This window comes from Pinus tabuliformis, chromosome 6 (assembly GCF_031772625.1).
Source record: "Pinus tabuliformis cultivar Carrire ecotype Pingquan chromosome 6, CPIR1, whole genome shotgun sequence".
Lineage (NCBI taxonomy): Eukaryota > Viridiplantae > Streptophyta > Pinopsida > Pinales > Pinaceae > Pinus > Pinus tabuliformis.
The window spans coordinates 2,060,015,566-2,060,033,769 of NC_142292.1; the positions used below are offsets into that span (position 1 = coordinate 2,060,015,566).

At 39.4% G+C, this 18,204-nt stretch overlaps 1 protein-coding gene across 1 annotated transcript in view; it reads right to left on the reverse strand.

Annotated features, from left to right (window-relative positions):
* MCM9 (minichromosome maintenance 9) overlaps window positions 1–18,204 on the reverse strand; it is a 429,077-nt gene that overhangs the window by 357,963 nt on the left and 52,910 nt on the right. Inside the window, exons 10-11 of the mRNA XM_089412073.1 lie at window positions 11,013–11,073; window positions 10,636–10,735 (exon numbers count right to left, since the gene is read on the reverse strand). Of these exons, the coding sequence (XP_089268199.1) occupies window positions 10,636–10,735; window positions 11,013–11,073 (161 nt within the window). The remainder of the gene's footprint in view (window positions 1–10,635; window positions 10,736–11,012; window positions 11,074–18,204) is intronic.

Sequence of the window (18,204 nt, forward strand, 5' to 3'; positions counted from 1 at the left end):
TGTCCATTATTCGGGATCAAATAAAGGCTACGCAAGCTAATCATGTCACTCTACAAGAAAGATTCGTGAAAACTGAACTCAATCAAGCGAAGTTAATAGTAAGGCATGCCAGAGAAATGGGTTCATTACATAAAAGGCTGGAAGAGAGGAAATCACAAGTCCCGTCTTGTTGTGAATATCCCGAGAAAGAGGCTAACTCCATTAACGAAGATTTAACTATGAATGACATGATCGAAGAAGAAATAAAAAAGGGTCAAGTTATAACTCATGATACCTGTGCGACTAATCCATCATCCTTGACAGAGCAGATGTAGAATGAAGAAAAACATGTCATGCATATCTTACATACTTTATTTGAGAATTTTGAAGCAGAATGTTCCACGTCATCAGTGATACAACCTGCCACAAAGAAAAAGCGCAACAGAAAGAGAACGAGAAAGCGATTTGATGCATCAAATGGTCACGAACAGCTTGATTTTCGAATAGGAAAAAGTCCTACTGTGTGAAGAATTGGAGATGGCACATCCGAGAAACAGCGAACAGATATGCCTGAAAGCAGGCAAATGCTCAGTATACACTATATTGAACGCATCTGATGCCATGGGGCATCCTTGTATTGTATTTCTAACCTTATGCCCCGTTGTTTCAGTATTTCATTTTGTAGTTAGATTTGTGTTTTTCATGTTGTTAAACTAGTTAATAAATGAAGAGCTTATATTTTTCCTGTGCTTAATGTTATATGATGATTTTTGGATGGACGCTACTTATGTCATATTGTGTTGCGTGGATGCAGATTCTGGATTCTCGCATTCCTCCATTGTAGCAACATGTCCCCAAGTAGAGCCAGATGTTGACCACTACATGTCAACGACCCATAGCAGTACACCCCCTTTTTCACAAAAGGGATAGCACCTATTATCATCAACCTGATTGTCATGTTATAATGTAAACCCATTCTGCATGTATATGATATAAATAATCTCAGCAGATCTGTGTCATGTAATTGCCTAAGTAAACCTATTTTTCTGGTAACGATCTACATTCCGGGAGCTTTTTTGTCTCACCGATCCATTTTCGGATGGTCAACAGAGTTTTCCTTCAGCCTTACCCCAAAGCCAGAATGAATTTTGTCACTAGGATCTTAGGTGAGTCCTAGTGTTATAGACCGATTCTGTGTAAAAGTGATTTGGGAATAATCCTAACTATTTGGTTAGGTTATTTTATTACAAATTGTTTGATCTGCTAGATTATATTTTGTTGTCGCAGAACTAGGTAGTTTGTGAGTGTCTTTTGCAAATGGGTTTTCCCCCTCGAGATGTAAAAAAAGTAAATATCATGATGTAAAGTGTCTTGAGGGTTAGAAAAATAATTAATCCCATCATAGGTTAATTAATTAAATTTTCTAGCCAAAATTAATTAAAATCCTAAGCCAGAAATTTAATTAATTATAGGTCCTAGGTAAATTTAAATTTTCCAAAGGCAAAATTCGTGGATCCTTTAAAAATTAAATTTTAAGAGGTCCATGGACTAAAGTTAATTGATTATTTTTGCTAAATTTTAAGCCTTTGGTCACTGAGGTTAAATCAAAATCAAAATTTTGAGAAAATTAATTCAAAATTTTAATTTTTGAATTAATTAAAATGCATTTAATTCAAAAATTCGAAATTTCATCAATAATTAAAATTTCAACGGATGAGATTAAAAGAAATTTTGATCCTCATCAACGGTCGAGATTACTTTGACAAGGATCACTCAAACTAGCCGTTGGAAGATTTATCTTTAAATAGGAGGTCAATTGTCAGTTGAGATCATCCGATCTTTTGATCGTGTACTAAGCTCTCAAGCTCTCTTGTATACTTTTTTGAATTAATGCAAAAGTCTTTGGGGTTTCAACGTGCTGTAGTGTTCCTCTTCATGAATTTATGGTAACATTGTTTTAATTTCTGCTTAATATTATGTGAAAACTATCAATCAATAGCTCTCTTAGAATAATCTAAATACAGGTATCTTATTCAGTTTGTTGGATCTAGGGTAACATTTTTAATTTTGATTGAAATAGCAGGTATCTCTATTTCTTCAAAAATTTATTGGATTTCTATTTCTCTACTTGATTTGATGGTTGATCTAGTGTTTGCAGAAGATCTCTCAAGTTCTCATTGAGCGTTTGGGGATAGTCTTCGGTTGGACCAGCCAACTCTCAACACATATTTTCTGAAGAGCCTACTTCATATAAGCTTCAGGATTTATCTAACAATAATCTTTTTTCTGCAGGGTGTTTTTGGGCTAGTACCTCTCTAAAATTTCAAAATCTTTTAAATATTTTGTGGAAATTTTGATAGATCTTACTATTAAGAGCCTTAGATTATCAGATCTAGGAGCAGAGTTCGACTCATACTCCTCAGATCTGATAGATCTGTAAATTATTTGTATAGATCTGTTATTTACTTGTGTAAATCTGAAATTTTGTAACATAATTTTGAATTTTAACACTTGGGTTTTTGGGATTTTCTTTATTTTTGTACATATGGGGTATTGGGTTTTTCTCTTTTCAGTAGTGCAGAAATAGATCTGAGAAATCAGCCAAGAAAGCTTCAGATCTGAGCTAGATCTAGACCCTGGAGGGCAAGATCTGGGCTCAAAGATTGTTTGCAGGAATAGATCTGAGAAATCAACCAAGTAAATCTTCAGATCTGAGATTTTTCAAGCATATCTGGGGGTTTTGAGACAGATCTAGGCCCTAGAGGGCAATATCTTATCCCAAATCTGTTTACAAGGCCAGCCATTAAAGATTTTGCAATAAATCTGAAAATCTGAAGCAAAATAATTTTTTCAGAACAAGGGTTTCAAGTTTTGGGGTTCATAAGCCCAGATCTGCCTTCTGCTAGCCCAACGCTAGTTCTATTGGGCCTAGTGCTAGCTCTCATTGGCGCTAGATTCCCTTGCTCCATTTCTTATTTGAATATTTGATTTTCTGAAGCTAATCATTAGTGGGTTTTTGCAGAAAATTTGGTAAGAATTTGTGTTTCAGGTATTGAAATTTTTTTGGCAACTTGGGCAAGTGATCTTCAAGGCCTAGGGCATAAGGGTTTGATATCTAAACCATCGTTTTCCTCAATGTTTCTACAGCAGTCATATACCTTTCTAATAGTGGTGAAAAACACATCTAAGTGGTTTGAAATTAACTAAAAAAAATTGCTAAATACATTAATAAGACATTTATGTTTGATGTGCATCGAGAATTTGGCCTAGATTTACATTTTGGGTCATTGTTATCTCTGAATAATTCTGTTTCTGAAGTCTGAAATATAACAGTGGAAAAATTTCATGTGGGTTAGCCTAAAATCAGTTCCTAAGTTGTCTAATACATTAAGGAATTAATTTCTTGAGTTGGGCATTCATTATTAGGCTTATTTCATGTTTTAACTGCTGATTGTAATAAGTATATCAGATCTAATATAATTCCGGAAATCACATCATAACAGGCTTAAAAAAAATTATAATTCATGTGGGCAAGTTTGGAAAATTTTCGGTAAATTTTTGGCATAAAGATATCATTGATAGCTTACTATTTTCATTGTCATATTGCTGCTGTCATAAAGTTTTTCTTACGGCTATCCTAAAAATTAATTTTTGAAAACTAAGTACTCTGTCATGAAATTGGGATAAAATGCATATCCTTTGTTTCATAAACTGAGTATTTTTTTGAGCATCTGTTGACATTGATATCGAATTGCAAAGTTGTTTTTGTTCTTTGAGCTAGATTGTATCAAGAAGATTTGAAATAAGCTGGTGTTTTAACTATAGTATCTTCAAGAGTTTATTTTCTAAGTCTTCATCTAAAAAAAGACGAGCATTTCATTTGGGTAATTGAGGGCTTTTGCGGCATAAGTGTTTTTCCATTCTCGAGTCTAACTTCATCTCATCTTCCGGTGCATTTGCATATAAGTTAACTTTGCATAGATAAAATTTACTTCCAAGCATAAGCTTGGTCGATAGATAGATAGATCTCCATCCGTCTTTTCTTGAGAAGCTTGTTTTAATAGTACTTAAAACGGTGACCTTGCAATCAGAGCCACAGTTCTCTGCAGCGCCGAAGGCACCGGGTATGTTAGAATTTCAGGAGAGGTATCGTTAATCACACCTTAATGTGCTTCTCCTGATCTTCTATCTGCCAATTACTACGAAATTAGGCTCAACACAGAAAGGATTGAAGGGTTCACATTTAAATAGGCATTTACCTAAAATTAACCAAGATTCTTGCATCTCACATTAGTTTTAGGATCTGCACTTCATATAAAATAGTCATTCATCTAAGCAGCAGTTGCTAATCGATTACTTAGTCTTAATTTCCCTAGCAAGATCGTTGACTCCATAAGGCACTGGTATCAATCATTTAAAATCTAATCAAATCCTATAAGTCTTGTTAAATCTTAATCAAGTATTTGATCGCTTCACTGTGTCTCACGAACTGGTTGGTTCCCAACTAGTTCTTCTTCATTCCACTTTTCCATAGGGTCTACCCCCTTTAGCCTGCTGTAGGGAGACAGCCTCAACGAAGAGATTGGAGATCAGGGTGACAGCTCCTGATCTGAGCATTGTCGCGGTGCCTAGACATTCTGTGCGACAACACCACATATTGCTGAGAATAACACAGCAAGGGAGATGTGGCAAACATTGACCACCTTATACCAGGGCTCTTGCGTGCAGCAGAAGATGTTATTGAAAAATCAACTAAGGTCATATCAGATACAGAAAGGAGAGGAGATAGATTCGTTCCTTCTCAAGTTGCAAGGAATTCGCAACCAGTTTACTTCCGTAGGGTCCACACTGGATCCAGAGTTCATGGTCAAGACTGCTCTAAATGTAGTCTTCGAGGACTAGGAAACGTTTGTCCAAAACATTTTGGGCAAAGCGACTCTCCCCGGTTGGGAGGAGATGTGGGCAGCTCTTCGACAGGAAAAGCTCAGGAGATTGACCAAGGCGAGGAGTAGTGGTAAGGGAGTTCGAATCAAGAAAGAGGAGGAGGATGCAGCTCTAGCATCAGCGGGACAGCAGGGGGTTCAGAAGAGTAAGAAGAAAGACATCTCCAAGGTCAAGTGTTTCAACTGTCGAGAGTTGTGACATTATGCATCTCAGTGCCCCAGGAAGAAAGGCAAGGGAGAAGCTTCTGACTCAAAGGCAGCTCCAGCAAAGGCGGAGAAGGATGTCGAGACTGATGACGATTGTGCCATGAGTGCTCATGCGCCTCTAGAGCAGAGGTGGGGAGACATAGACCTGTAGTCGAGAGGACAAAAGAAGAGGGCAGGATCCTTGAGGTACCCAAAATCTTGGATCACATCCGGCTACGAGAGCCCTTAAAAACAGTAGCATGACGACAGGTGTCGGGTGGAGCAAGGTGTGACGGAGCGACAAGGCAGTGCTAGAGTGCAGAGTGCAAAAGTTTGTAGCATCGCAGTGGAGGTTGCGTGCAGCAGTGCGAGAGGCACAGAAAAGGTTGCAGCAACGCAGTGGCAGCAAAGGTAGCTTCAGCATCACGAGGCTTCCAAACTAACCAGGATGTCAGTGTTTGGGTGAAGTCAGATACTTAATTCTCGGTAACTGAGTTGTAATGCAATAGTTAGCAGTGGCAGTGCTATGGGCAGCGTGTTGAGAGGGAGTTGCAATACAAATGTAGCAGTGGCAGTGGCAGTTTCATGGGCAGCAATACGGGAAGTAGTAGTGCAGTGGATGTGGGGCAGCAGGCCAAGCATCAGCACAGAGGACCAATGCGGAGGATCAGTGTGATGCTTCTATGGTGAAGCATTGCTAGAGCACATTCCTCGCTAAGAGGGAGTGTTGATTTTTGGGTAGCATTGGATGTGCTCTAGCCATGAAATTTGGTGGAGAGGCTAAGGCGCATGAAAACTCCAAGACCCAAAAATCATTTGGAGAAATTCCACCCGGATGAAGAGATATTAAAATAATTAATATTTTTAATGGGTTCCTAAGTCTAAACTTAGGAAAATAAAAATATTAATGAGTATTAATATAATATGGGTGAGAAAGTTCTAAATGATGAGGATCAAGCCAGTTCTAATCTTAGCCGTTGATTAGAGACTTAATATCAGTTGTTGAATTGTCAACAGGAAAAGTATAAGAGGAGGCTTGAGGGTCAGTTGGAGACACACCAAGAGAGATCACGAATTCGATTTTCTGGGGCGAGGTTTGTTAAGGAAATCAAGTTAGTGATCAATTGCAGTGAGGGGCAGTTCAGCAAGGGATTTCCATCCGAGGCTGAAGAATAGATAGCAGAGAGGCAGAGAAGTGTCGGGAGAGATAACGTAGGCCCTAGAAGGGTTGACGCCGAGGCCGTAGGAGCTGACGCCGAGGCCGCAGAGGGCTTTAAAGGCTGACGCAGAAGCCGTAGAGGCTGACGTAGAAGCCGTAGAGGCTGACGTAGAAGTCGTAGAGGCTGAAGCAGAATTCATAGAGGGCTTCAGAGGCAACGCTGGGAGATTCTGTGGGGCAGACTGAGAGCAAATCAGCAGATTCTGAGCTGTGATAGGGTGACGCAGCTACTGGAGGAGTGACGCACTTCCTGAGCAGTGCTTGGAGCAACTTTTGTTGTCCAGCATAGGGAACAGCCGGAGTCGTTGTGGGGTTTAATCATCTGGTTGTTGATTTGCCGAAATATTTGTCTCCAGATAGAGGCACTACTGCCTAGATTTTCTGTTGGGTGAACCATTTCTAGCACCCTAGTTGTATTCACGAATCTGCTTAATAATACAAACCCTCTATATGCTGCACCGGTTTCCCCGAAGTGGGCTTTTCTGGGGACGATTGTCCAAAAATAACGGTGTCCCTTGTGTTATTGTCTCTGTTTACTTCAGTGCATGATTTGTATATTTGTGAAGGCTGCAATAGTGTTTACTTCGATGTTTATGCAATTAAATAACTTGTTAATGTAAAGAGCAAGTAGGAGATTGTAAACCAGTTATTGCAGTAGGGGTTTATGATGTGTTAGATTCAGGAATTTTCACACCTTCATCTTGTATAATTTGGTTCTCAACGATATCATTTCTCCTGCAGTGCTTACAGAGAACAATTCTACCAGCGTTTCATAGATTTCTTTCGATGTCTTCAACTTTGCTAGATAAGGGATGACAGAATCCTTGATTGACTCAATAAGGATTCTTTGAGCCCTTATTTCTCCTTTCATGCACTTTGAAAGTGCTTCAGATTGCTCTTGAGAAGGTTTGGAGATTGATCCTGTGACATATTCACTAACTACATTTTCTGAGGATCAAATATATTCTCTTCTTCCATGCAAGGTAATTCGATGACCTAACAAGTTTATTGTTCTCCTTGCAAAAGGAAGTCATTGTAGATTGAGACATAAAAATACAGAATACTTACTTGTCAAATGAAGATGCTCCTTTTGATGATGATATCTTCAAATCGATGCTTTCTTGATGATGTTGACTTCTACTCTTCCTTCGTTGATGATAATTGAAGATGCCTCCTAGACGATGATTGCTTAATGATCTTCCTTCTTTAAAAGACAATGCTTCTTCTTTAAGATGGAGAGAGGTGATCTTCGTCAAGGATGTAATCCTTTCTTCAATGTGAGGGAGATCACTTTGATGATGAATTGTTCTTTCTTGCTTCCTTTGGTTGATGATTGTAGAATGTGTAAGCTTCCCAAGAATGCTTCAAGTGTAGAATCCTTTTTGAATGGAGGTAAGGTCTTTGAGGTCTTCTTCCTCTTCCAAGAGTTGAGATAATGTGATCCTTCTCCTTGATGCCTTTTTTTTTCCTTGATGCTCTCCTTGTGCTCAACCCTTATGTATCCTTCTTCAATTGGATGATCTTCAAGTTGCATGTTCTTTGTTGTTGTCACCTTAGCTCTAATACCATGTTGAGAAATCTAGGGCAGCTAGATTAGGGTGATTTCTCTTACTTTGATAACTACTTTTGATGTTCTTTTACTTAACTTGATGTACTTGTAGTTAACTTCTTCTTGTATTGATTATTATAGTGTTCTTTGATCATCAAACAATTACCAAACAATGAAGATCAATGAGACAAGAGGACACAAAATATAGATTGTTAGTCAAGGCCAAAACCTCTCCTCTTGAAAGGAGAACCCTAAAAATTCTTCTCTTCTTATAGAATCTTCAAATGAGGAATTCGAAGACCTGACATCCTTGACAAAGACCCATCCAAGACCATGTCGAACTTCCTTCTTGATGAGCTTTCCTTACACAGCATCCAGTAACAAACTTCAACCTTCCAGCGACTTCTCCAGCAACTTTGACCCCAACAACAATTTCTGCAACTTCGACCTAGCAGCGTCAGCAATTTCGACCTAGCAGCTTCATAGCTTCGACCTTCATGAAGCGTCACAACTTCGACCTTGATGCAGCTTTTCAACTTTGACCTTGATGCAACTTCCCAGCGTCAACCTTGATGCAGCTTCCCAGCTTCAACCTTGATGCAGCTTCACTTCGTCCTTAGTAGCTTCACTTCGATCTTGACAGCATCTCTACACGTGAAAGAGAGAGAGAGAGAGAGAGAGAGACAAAAACATTAATTTCAGCTTCTTTCTTGAACTTCACTTGCTTCTTAGATTTCTTCTCCTTATAATCAAACTGTTTCTCTTGCTTGAACGAATGTCTTGGATATGTGTTTCAAATAAGGTTGAATGCCTCTTATATATAGGCTTCCTAAGCATCTGAATTGCCTCCATGAGGTTGACTTGAACTCTTGAAGGCCGATTTGACCTTGGAGGGTCTTTTGACACAATTTTGACTCAAATAAATTCTTTTGACTTATTACAAGATGCCCAAGGGGGTCTTTCGTATATGACAATGACTCTATTGACTTGTTGACTCTATGCAAACCCTAGAAGAACTCAATGGGTGCTTCACCTATAAATAAAATTCACCTTGAGCATGAAACCCATGCTACAAAATAATAATATTTTTCTTTCTTTTTACAATATACAAGAATCAAGAGTACATTTCATACTTGTGAAGACCAAACCTAGTTACCTATTTCAACAGCAAGCCAGGGCAAAACCCCTCCAAAGGGAAAATTCAGAAAAAATCTCTTCTCTTCTTATAGGAGATCAAATTAGAAATCCAAGAGCCAAATGCCAAGACCAAGTCCACTCACAAGCCCCAAGTCATCCCTCCTTCTAATCTTTTCCAACAAGTCAAAGTCTCCTCAAGTCAACGATAGACAAACCCTTCCAAAGCAGGTCAAACTTCGGCCCCTGCAACAGAAGTTTTGGCCTCCCTGCAACAGATTTTCAGACATGCAACTAGGTCTGCAATTTCGGCCCCCTGCAATTCTGAAATTTTCACACATGTGGGAGTTTTTAGGGCCGATTTGATTTTGATTTTACCTTGCTTTCTCTCTCCTTGGCTTTGACTTCCTTCCTTGTCCATTTTGCTTGATTTTCCTCATTTTCAAGAGATTGAACTTGCTCTTAGATATACACATCTGAGGAGGTCAAATTACCCCAACCTGGGTCGACTTAAAGAGGCAATGCTAACATGGTCTTGGAGGGATAATAATGACATTTTAACTCAATAAATTTTTATTTACATTTTCTTTTCAAAGTCCAAATGGGACTTGACTTCAAAACTTGTAAAAAATACTCTTTTGACTTAACAAACCCTAGAAGCATGAAGAACATGCTTGACCTAGAAGACAAATCGATTTGACCATGAAACACATGCTTAAAATAATAAATTATTTTTCTTCCTTTTACAAAAATATGCAATGTCATAAGTACAAAGGTAATTATGAAGACCGAAACTAGTTACGTTTTCCAACACAAACCACCATAATTCGAGCGGATGCCACGTAAGCCCCACTATTAATGGAAAAGGAGCTAGCCATGTGATCATGATGAAAAAGACTCTAGAAGAGTCAATACTGTAACTCTAGTTAAGAGTTGGAGTCATAACTAACCAATGGTAGGCTATCGAGCTTTGTTATAAGAAGGCCACTAAGAGGAAAATGGGTCCCATTCTATTCAAGGCATTTTGTTCCAAAGATGACTAAAGTAGTCAGAGATTGGATAGGGAGAGATCAAATAGAAAGGATTTGTGCATTGTAGCAGCCCATGAGCCATAGGCCTCACTTCTTTGTACTTGAATCCATTTTCCACTCTGAGAAAGAGAGTAGAGCAGCCTCACCTTTCAATTGGGTTTTCTCCTGAAAGGGTTCCCCAAGTTATATCTTGTGTTAATTTGTGGTTTTTGAGTTTTATTTCATTATTCTCTATTTCTTGCATAATTATAATTCGCATGCATATGAAATAAACAGTAATTTATAGATCCAAAAATCTAAGGAAACAAACCGCATAACGTATTTATCACATTTTAAGCATAATTTAATCAAATCTATTGTGAGGCACTGTCCAGTGGAATATCCATGGCAATTTACGAATCACATCCATATTGCAAAAAAGCAACCCATTGTGTAGGCACATATAGGAATAAACATCAACAAAGGAGTGAACAAGAGAAACAAAAGCAAAGGAAGATTTTGTTAATTGTATTTTAATTTTGTACACTAAGACAAAATTCATATATAAACCTACAGAAACACCAAATAAAATCAAAAGTAGGTCATCAGATTCACCTTATGTGATTCGCAAGCAATACTAGATCAAGGTCACATCGAACATCTTTGTACAAGGGTCGCCACTTTGCAAAGAGAATGCCAGTTACAATAATGTCATCTAAACACAAAAGGCACACATTATATCATATGAAAAAAACAATAGATATATTTATAAGAACAATGAAATTTTTCAAGAAAGTGTGACATATATAAAACCAAATATATTCAAAGTCAATAGAAAAGGGTTGCTCACAAATAAAATTTATATCAATCCAAACAATAGCTCAAATCCTCCAAATAAAAAATACAAATAAAAACATAATTATATACTTGCATGAAGAAAAACAATAAAACATGAATTATATAAAGTAAGTTGGAGTTTAAGTATCTGTTACCCCTCATTTCAGCAAGGGTACTTGTTGCCACAAAATCTAGCAAGCCTTGTGGAGAGACGCCCTACAAGGCAATCACCAGACCAAGTGACAACAATAAGGTAGTAGCCCACTATCACCACAATACTACCCATGCTCTTTATGGATTTTCACCAATGGGAGGAGTCTCGATAGATAGGTCACTTCAAAGATGTTCTATGCTTAAAGGTATAAGGTTACTAAAAGGCTTCTAAGGGAGGGCTCAACTTAAGGACGAGGCTCAAGCGATGAAGAAGAGGCAATGTGCTTTCCTCAGACAAGCCAAAGATAGGGCATGCAAAACCTAGGGTTTGAATAATAGTGTGGAAAAGGGAACAACCCAAGGTCAAGGTGTAAAGGTAAGGTTTCCAGTGATGAGTATCAGCAAAAGGCAAAGGCACATGAAACCTTCAACAAGCCCTCAAGTTGAAGTTATAACCAAACTAGGGTTTTATCCTAGGGCAAATAAATAGGGCAAGAGAAAATGTGGATGGAAATAGAAAGAATGGCCACCAAGAGGAACGATTTTGAGGCAACCACTACAACCCTTGATATTGAAACTATTCAAGACCAAAAATTCCCCTTCCTAGCTAATTCCCACTAAGCCCTGATTGGGTTGTTTGGCCTTAAGAGGGTTGAATTAGAGAAAGAGGGAGAGAAATTTCATTTGAAGGTAAAAGATGACTTCATCAACAACTAGACAAGGCCAATGCCTAGTCCTTGGGTGGATGGAGTCTATGGATTCTTTAGATAAGCTATAACTTGCAAAGGAGTAAGGATGTCTGATGCCCTTGCACAAACCCTAACTACTGCCTTTGTAAGGGATCAAGGTCAGTTGGGAGAGCTATAATCAAGAATCACCAAGAGGATTGCCATACATATATCATACATGAGTAATGCATACAATAATGAGAACTATATTTTATGTAATTGATTTTAAACCAATTAGGGCACAACCAAAATCCCTAAATCATCAATTTATTCCATACATTAGACATAAAATTGGAAATTTTCAATAAATAAGCTCACTTACAAGACAATATGCACGAACAATCATTTATTAATCCAAGACATCTTCTCCAAAGTCAAGAAAGTAGTTCCAATGAACAAGAATACTACATAGATCACATCTTCACCAGGAAACAAGAAGATCGAAATCTCTTTAAGGAGGGTTGAAATAGTCCAAGAGATGATGATGATAATCAATGATCTTCTCCTATATTTATATGAGGATAAGTTCTAATAATTAGCCTACAAGCCCCTAATAACAAGTCAAATCATAAAAATGCCTTGGGTTCCAAGTCTACAAACTATCTTTAACCTAAAATGCAAAAGTAAGCCCACACATGTGAGCCATTAGTCTTCTAGCGCTGACGTCATGCATGAAGAGTGCTCCAAATGCCAAGTGTTGATGCTACAAGGTGCCAAGTGTGATGTAGTAGCATTTTAAAATCATCATTCGAGGGTTGTGTGAAAAATTCTGAATCTACACATTAGAAATCCTACTGCAATAACTGGTTTACCATCTACTTGTTATTACATTCAACAAGTTATTTAATTTATAAACAGTGATGAAAAACACTATAGCAAACTACACTGACATACAGATCATAAATTGAAAATATATGAGACAAACACACAAGGGACACTGTTATTTTTGGACAACACGTCCCCGAAAAAACCCAACTTGGGAAAACCGGTGCAGCATATAGAGGGTTTGTATTTCTAAGCAAGCAGAATTTGAGTACAACAGGTGCCTCTCACACCGGCTAACCTTTCAGAGAAATCTCGGCAGCAAGAAATACATACAAGGGTCTACCTCGTTCTCCAAGTCACAATTGATCCACTGAGTGGCCTAACTCCAGTAAGCACTGCGAAAATCCCAACACGACCCCTGCTTGGGCCAGCGTCTTGCCTCTAGGAGGTTGTTGATTTGTGGCAGCATCAGATGTCTTCTAGCCATGAAAATTGGTGGAGAAGCTAAGGCACATGAGATCTCCAAGAGCCAGAAATCGTTTTGAGAAATTCTATCCAGATGAGGAGTTATTAAAATAATTAATATTTTTAATGGGTTCCTAAGTCTAAACTTAGCATAGTAAAAATATTAATGGGTATTAATAAAAATAAGGATGAGAAGCTTCTAAGAGACGAGGATCAAGTCTATTTTAATCTTAGCCGTTGATTAGAGACTTAATCTCAGTCGTTGATTCGTCAACAGGAAAAGTATAAGAGAAGACTTGAGGGTCATCTGGAGATACACCAACAGATACTCAGTATCTCAAGGAAAATCGATTCTCAAAGATAAAGACATCGATTTCAGAAGGAGAGTTGCAGGGTGGAGGAAGAGGGGGAATTAGCAGCAGTCAGGGAGCTCAGAAAAAGTGACGCAGGACTCTGAGAGACAACGCAGAGGGAGACGCAAATTAGAGAGACGCAGGGATGACACAGAGAGGGACCAGAGTTGCATAGAGCCACGCAGAATGACGCAGGACTGACTCAGTAGAGAAAGGAAGCTCTCCAGGGTGTCAGAAAGTCTCTGAGGAAAGTCTCAGGTGTTTTCTCCCAATGTCTATACATTTTTCTATAAAAGCGATTATTGTTGAAGATTAATAAAACCCTCCTCTGCTGCACTGGTTTTCCCACATTGGGTTTTTCCGGGGACAATTGTCCAGAAATAACTGTGTTGATGTGATTGATTCTTGTGCATATATTTATTTCTATACAATGATGTGATATCTGCAGTAGAATTTATTTTAATGTTTACTGAAGGGAGTTCATAAATAACTTATTGTGAATAATAAGTAGGTGAAATAAATCAGTTCCTGCAGTAATGGATTTTTTGTTTCGAAATTTTCACATGGTATGAGAGCAAAGATTCGGCAACAGAAAGGGAAATCAATTATGGGTCAAGAGCATGATGCAGAGGCATCCACTCTAGGAGACTCGTCCAAATTTTCAGAAGAATGCACAAGAGACAGAAATTACGATTATTCTATGTTGGCTTCTAGATTGGAAGAAGAAGTTGCTTGCGTAGCAAGCTCTGCCTCCTCGGGGTTTTGGTATATAGATAGTGGAGCTTCCTGGCATATTACAAGAATCCGAGAATGTTTTTCAGATTATCAGAAGAAAGGATGATATCACCGTGGCGAATAAGGCAAAGTGTACTCCAATAGGGAAAGGTACTATAGTTTTTCAAACAGAAACAGGAGAGCGGTTCCAAGCTACCAATGTCCTGCATGTGCCAATACCGGGGATGAACTTACTTTCTATATCTCAACTTCAAAGCAAGGGCTATGATGTTTTCTTCATTAAGGAGAAAGTATACGTCAAACACCCAAGTTGGAAAAAGAAGGTCCAGATCAGAATCAGAAGTAACAGGTTGTACAGGTTGCAGCTAGAATCACCAATGGCACTGATAGGCAATAATGGAGACAAGGATTTGAATGAACTATGGCACAGAAGGATGGGACATTTTCACCATGGGGCTCTAAGAATTCTCAAAAAAACTGTAACAGGAGTTCCAGATCTTAGTACTGAACGAGATGATGTATGCAGAGGGTGTGCTCTGGGCAAGTATGCCAAAGCAGCGTTTCCAAGAAGTAACAATAGGGCCAAGAGTGTACTAGGATTGATACACTCAGACATCTGCAGACCGATGTCCACAAAAGCTCTTAGTGGTGCCGAATACTTCATCACCTTCATCGATGACCATTCCAGGAAGACTTGGATCTACTTTTTGAAAACCAAAGATGAGGTTTTCGGTCGATTCAAAGAGTTCAAGGCTCTAGTGGAGAATCTAACAAGAAAGAAGATAAAAGTGTTGCGCTCAGACAATGGTGGAGAGTATGTTGACAAGGACTTCACCAATTTTTGCGCTAGGGAGGGCATCAGAAGAGAGTGGACAACTCCCTACAATCCAGAGCAGAATGGAGTAGCAGAAAGGAAGAACAAGACTATTGTGGAAGCAGTTTGGGCAATGATGTATAATCAACATATGCCAAAATCCCTGTGGGCAGAAGCATGTAGCATGGCAGTCTATGTCCAAAAGAGAACTCCTCATAGGGCATTGGGCAAGATTACTCCAAAGCAGGTCTTCACCAGGAAGATACTTGAAGTTAGTCATTTCTGGATATTTGGGAGTTTAGCATATTGTCGTATACCTGAGGAGAAGAGGAAGAAGTTGGATCAAACTGCAGAGAAAATATATCTTGTGGGATATAGCGAGAATGCTAAAGCATATAGAGTCTATGTTCCAGGGAACAGGAAGGTGGTAGTTCGGCGAGATGTAAAGTTCATGGAGGATAGAGCTTTCAAAAAATCTAAAGAAATGTCCTTCGAGGAGCAGTCAAAAGATGAGCCGTTGGTCAAACCACTTCAACAAGCGGAAGCTAGCACCAAAAATTCTCCTTTAGAACAGGAGGAATCACAGGAAGAAGATGAGCTAACAGATGCACCTATTACCAGAGGAAGAACGAGTCAAGAACTCCGACAGAATCTACAGGATGCAGAGGATTTCATTCGTGCACCCAAGAACAGTAAAAGGGAGCGAAGACAGCCAGATGGATACAAGGCCTTAGTAGCACAGGTTGGGGAACCCTCCAGTTTTCAGGAGGCCGTTCAACATCAAGTATGGGTGGATGCGATGGTGGAGGAATACAACTCTATAATGGTAAATGATGTTTGGGAAGTAGTGCCTAGGCCTCAGGACAGATCAATGGTAGGTTCGAGATGGATCTACAAGATCAAATATGATGCAAACGGCAGTGTGGAGAAATACAAAGCCAAGTTTGTGGCTAAGGGGTATGCTCAGAAGGAAGGAATAGACTACGAAGAGACCTTCGTCCTAGTAGCCAAGTATACATCTATTAGAACCGTGATATCTCGTGTAGCACAGATGGGGTGGGAGATTCATCAAATGGATGTTAAGACGGCATTCTTGAACGGGGTGATAGAAGAGGAACTATACTTTGAACAACTAGAAGGCTTTGAGACACATGAGAAGAAATCTCATGTATGCAAATTAAAGAAAGCCTTGTATGGGCTTAAACAGGCACCTAGACCATGGTATGGTCGAATTGATGGCTACTTGCAGAAGATGGGGTTCGTCAAGAGTGATGCAGATCCCAATCTCTACTATCTGCTAGTAGAGAATGAGCCTCTAGTCCTAGTATTACATGTGGATGATCTCTTCCTGACAAGATCATCCAGGCTCATCGAGGACTGCAAGAAGAATCTAGCCATAGCATTCGACAAGAAGGATTTGGGATAGATGCATTATTTCTTGGGGTTGGAAGTTTGGCAGCAGAAGGGTGAGATCTTCCTTGGACAAGGGAGATATGCTACAGAAATCCTGAAGAGATATAGGATGCAAGACTGTAGGCCTATGGCTACTCCAATGATCACCACCTAGAAGAAAATTGATGCATTAGAAGATAAAGATGTTGATCCCACCTTGTACAGGCAGCTCATAGGATCCCTAATGTATCTGGTCAATACCAGGCCAGACATTTGTTCTGTTGTCAACACCCTCATTCAATTCATGGTGGAACCTAAGAGGGCGCATTGGGCAACATCCAAACATGTTCTCAGGTATATACAGGGAACAGTCGAGCATGGACTATTGTAAACCAAAGGCAATGACATCAGACTGAGTGGGTTCACTGACGTGATTGGGTTGGAAGTTCAGTAGATCGGAAAAGTACCACTAGGTATTGTTTCAACATTGGATCGGGGATGTCTTCCTGGTGCAGTAGCAAATAGAAATCCATAGCTCTGAGCTCAGCTGAAGAAGAATATATGGCCGCTAGCACAGCTTCGTGCGAAGCCACATGGCTTAGAAAATTGCTTGTGAACATAATCAGTAGAAGGATGGATGCGACCAGGATCATGTGTGATAATCAGAGTTGCATCAAGCTCTCTGAAAATCGAGTATTTCATGATCGGTCGAAGCACATTGATATTAGGTGTCACTTTGTCAAAGACTGTGTCCAACCAGGAGCAGTACAATTGAGCTACACTCCTATAGGAGAACAGGTGGCGGACATCCTCACCAAGGCCCTAGGAAGAACAAAGTTCGTTTATTTCAGCGAGAAGATGGGGATGGTAAAGAATCCATTTCAGTAGCAGAAATGGATAAGTATCAGGTGATGCAGTGTAGCAGTTAGCAGTGGCGGTGCTATGGGTAGCATGATGCAACAGATTGAGATGGAGTTGTAGTACAAATGTAGCAGTGGAAGTAGCAGTGTCATGGGCAGCAGTACAGGAATCAGCAGTGCAGATGATGCAAAGCAGCAGGCCAGACATCAACACAGGTATCGGTGCGGAGGATCAATGTGATGTTTCTAATGGTGAAGCATTACTAAAGCACATTCCTCGCTAAGAGGGAGTGTTGATTTGTGGTAGCCTCGGATGTCCTCTAGCCATGAAAATTGGTGGAGAGGCTAAGGGGCATGAGATCTCCAAGACCCAGAAATCGTTTTGAGAAATTCCATCCGAATGAGGAGTTATTAAAATAATTAATATTTTTAATGGGTTCCTAAGTCTAAGCGTAGGAAAATAAAAATATTAATGGGTATTAATAAAGATAAGGATGAGAAGCTTCTAAGAGACGAGGATCAAGTCTGTTTTAATCTTAGCCGTTGATGAGAGACTTAATCTCAGTCATTGATTCGTCAATAAGAAAAGTATAAGAGAAGACTTGAGGGTCATTTGGAGATACACCAGCAGATACACAGTATCTCAAGGAAAATCGATTCTCAAAGAGGAGATTGATTTTAGAGGGAGAGTTGCAGGGTGGAGGAAGAGGGGGGATTAGCAGTCAGGGAGCTCAGAAGAAGTGACGCAAGGACTCTAAGAGACAGCGCAAAGGGAGACGCAGATCAGAGAGACACAGGGATGACGTAGAGAGGGACCAGAGCTGTGCAAAGCCAGTAGAATGACGCAGGGCTGACACAGTAGATAAAGGAAGCTCTCCAAGGTGTCAGAAAGTCTCGGAGAAAAAGTCTCAAGTGTTTTCTCCCAGTGTCTATGTAAATTTTTCTGTAAAAGCGATTGTTGCTAAGATTAAAACAGACTTGATCCTCGTCTCTTAGAAGCTTCTCACCCGTATTCTTGATAATATCCATTAATATTTTTATTTTCCTAAGTTTACACTTAGGAACCCCATTAAAAATATTAA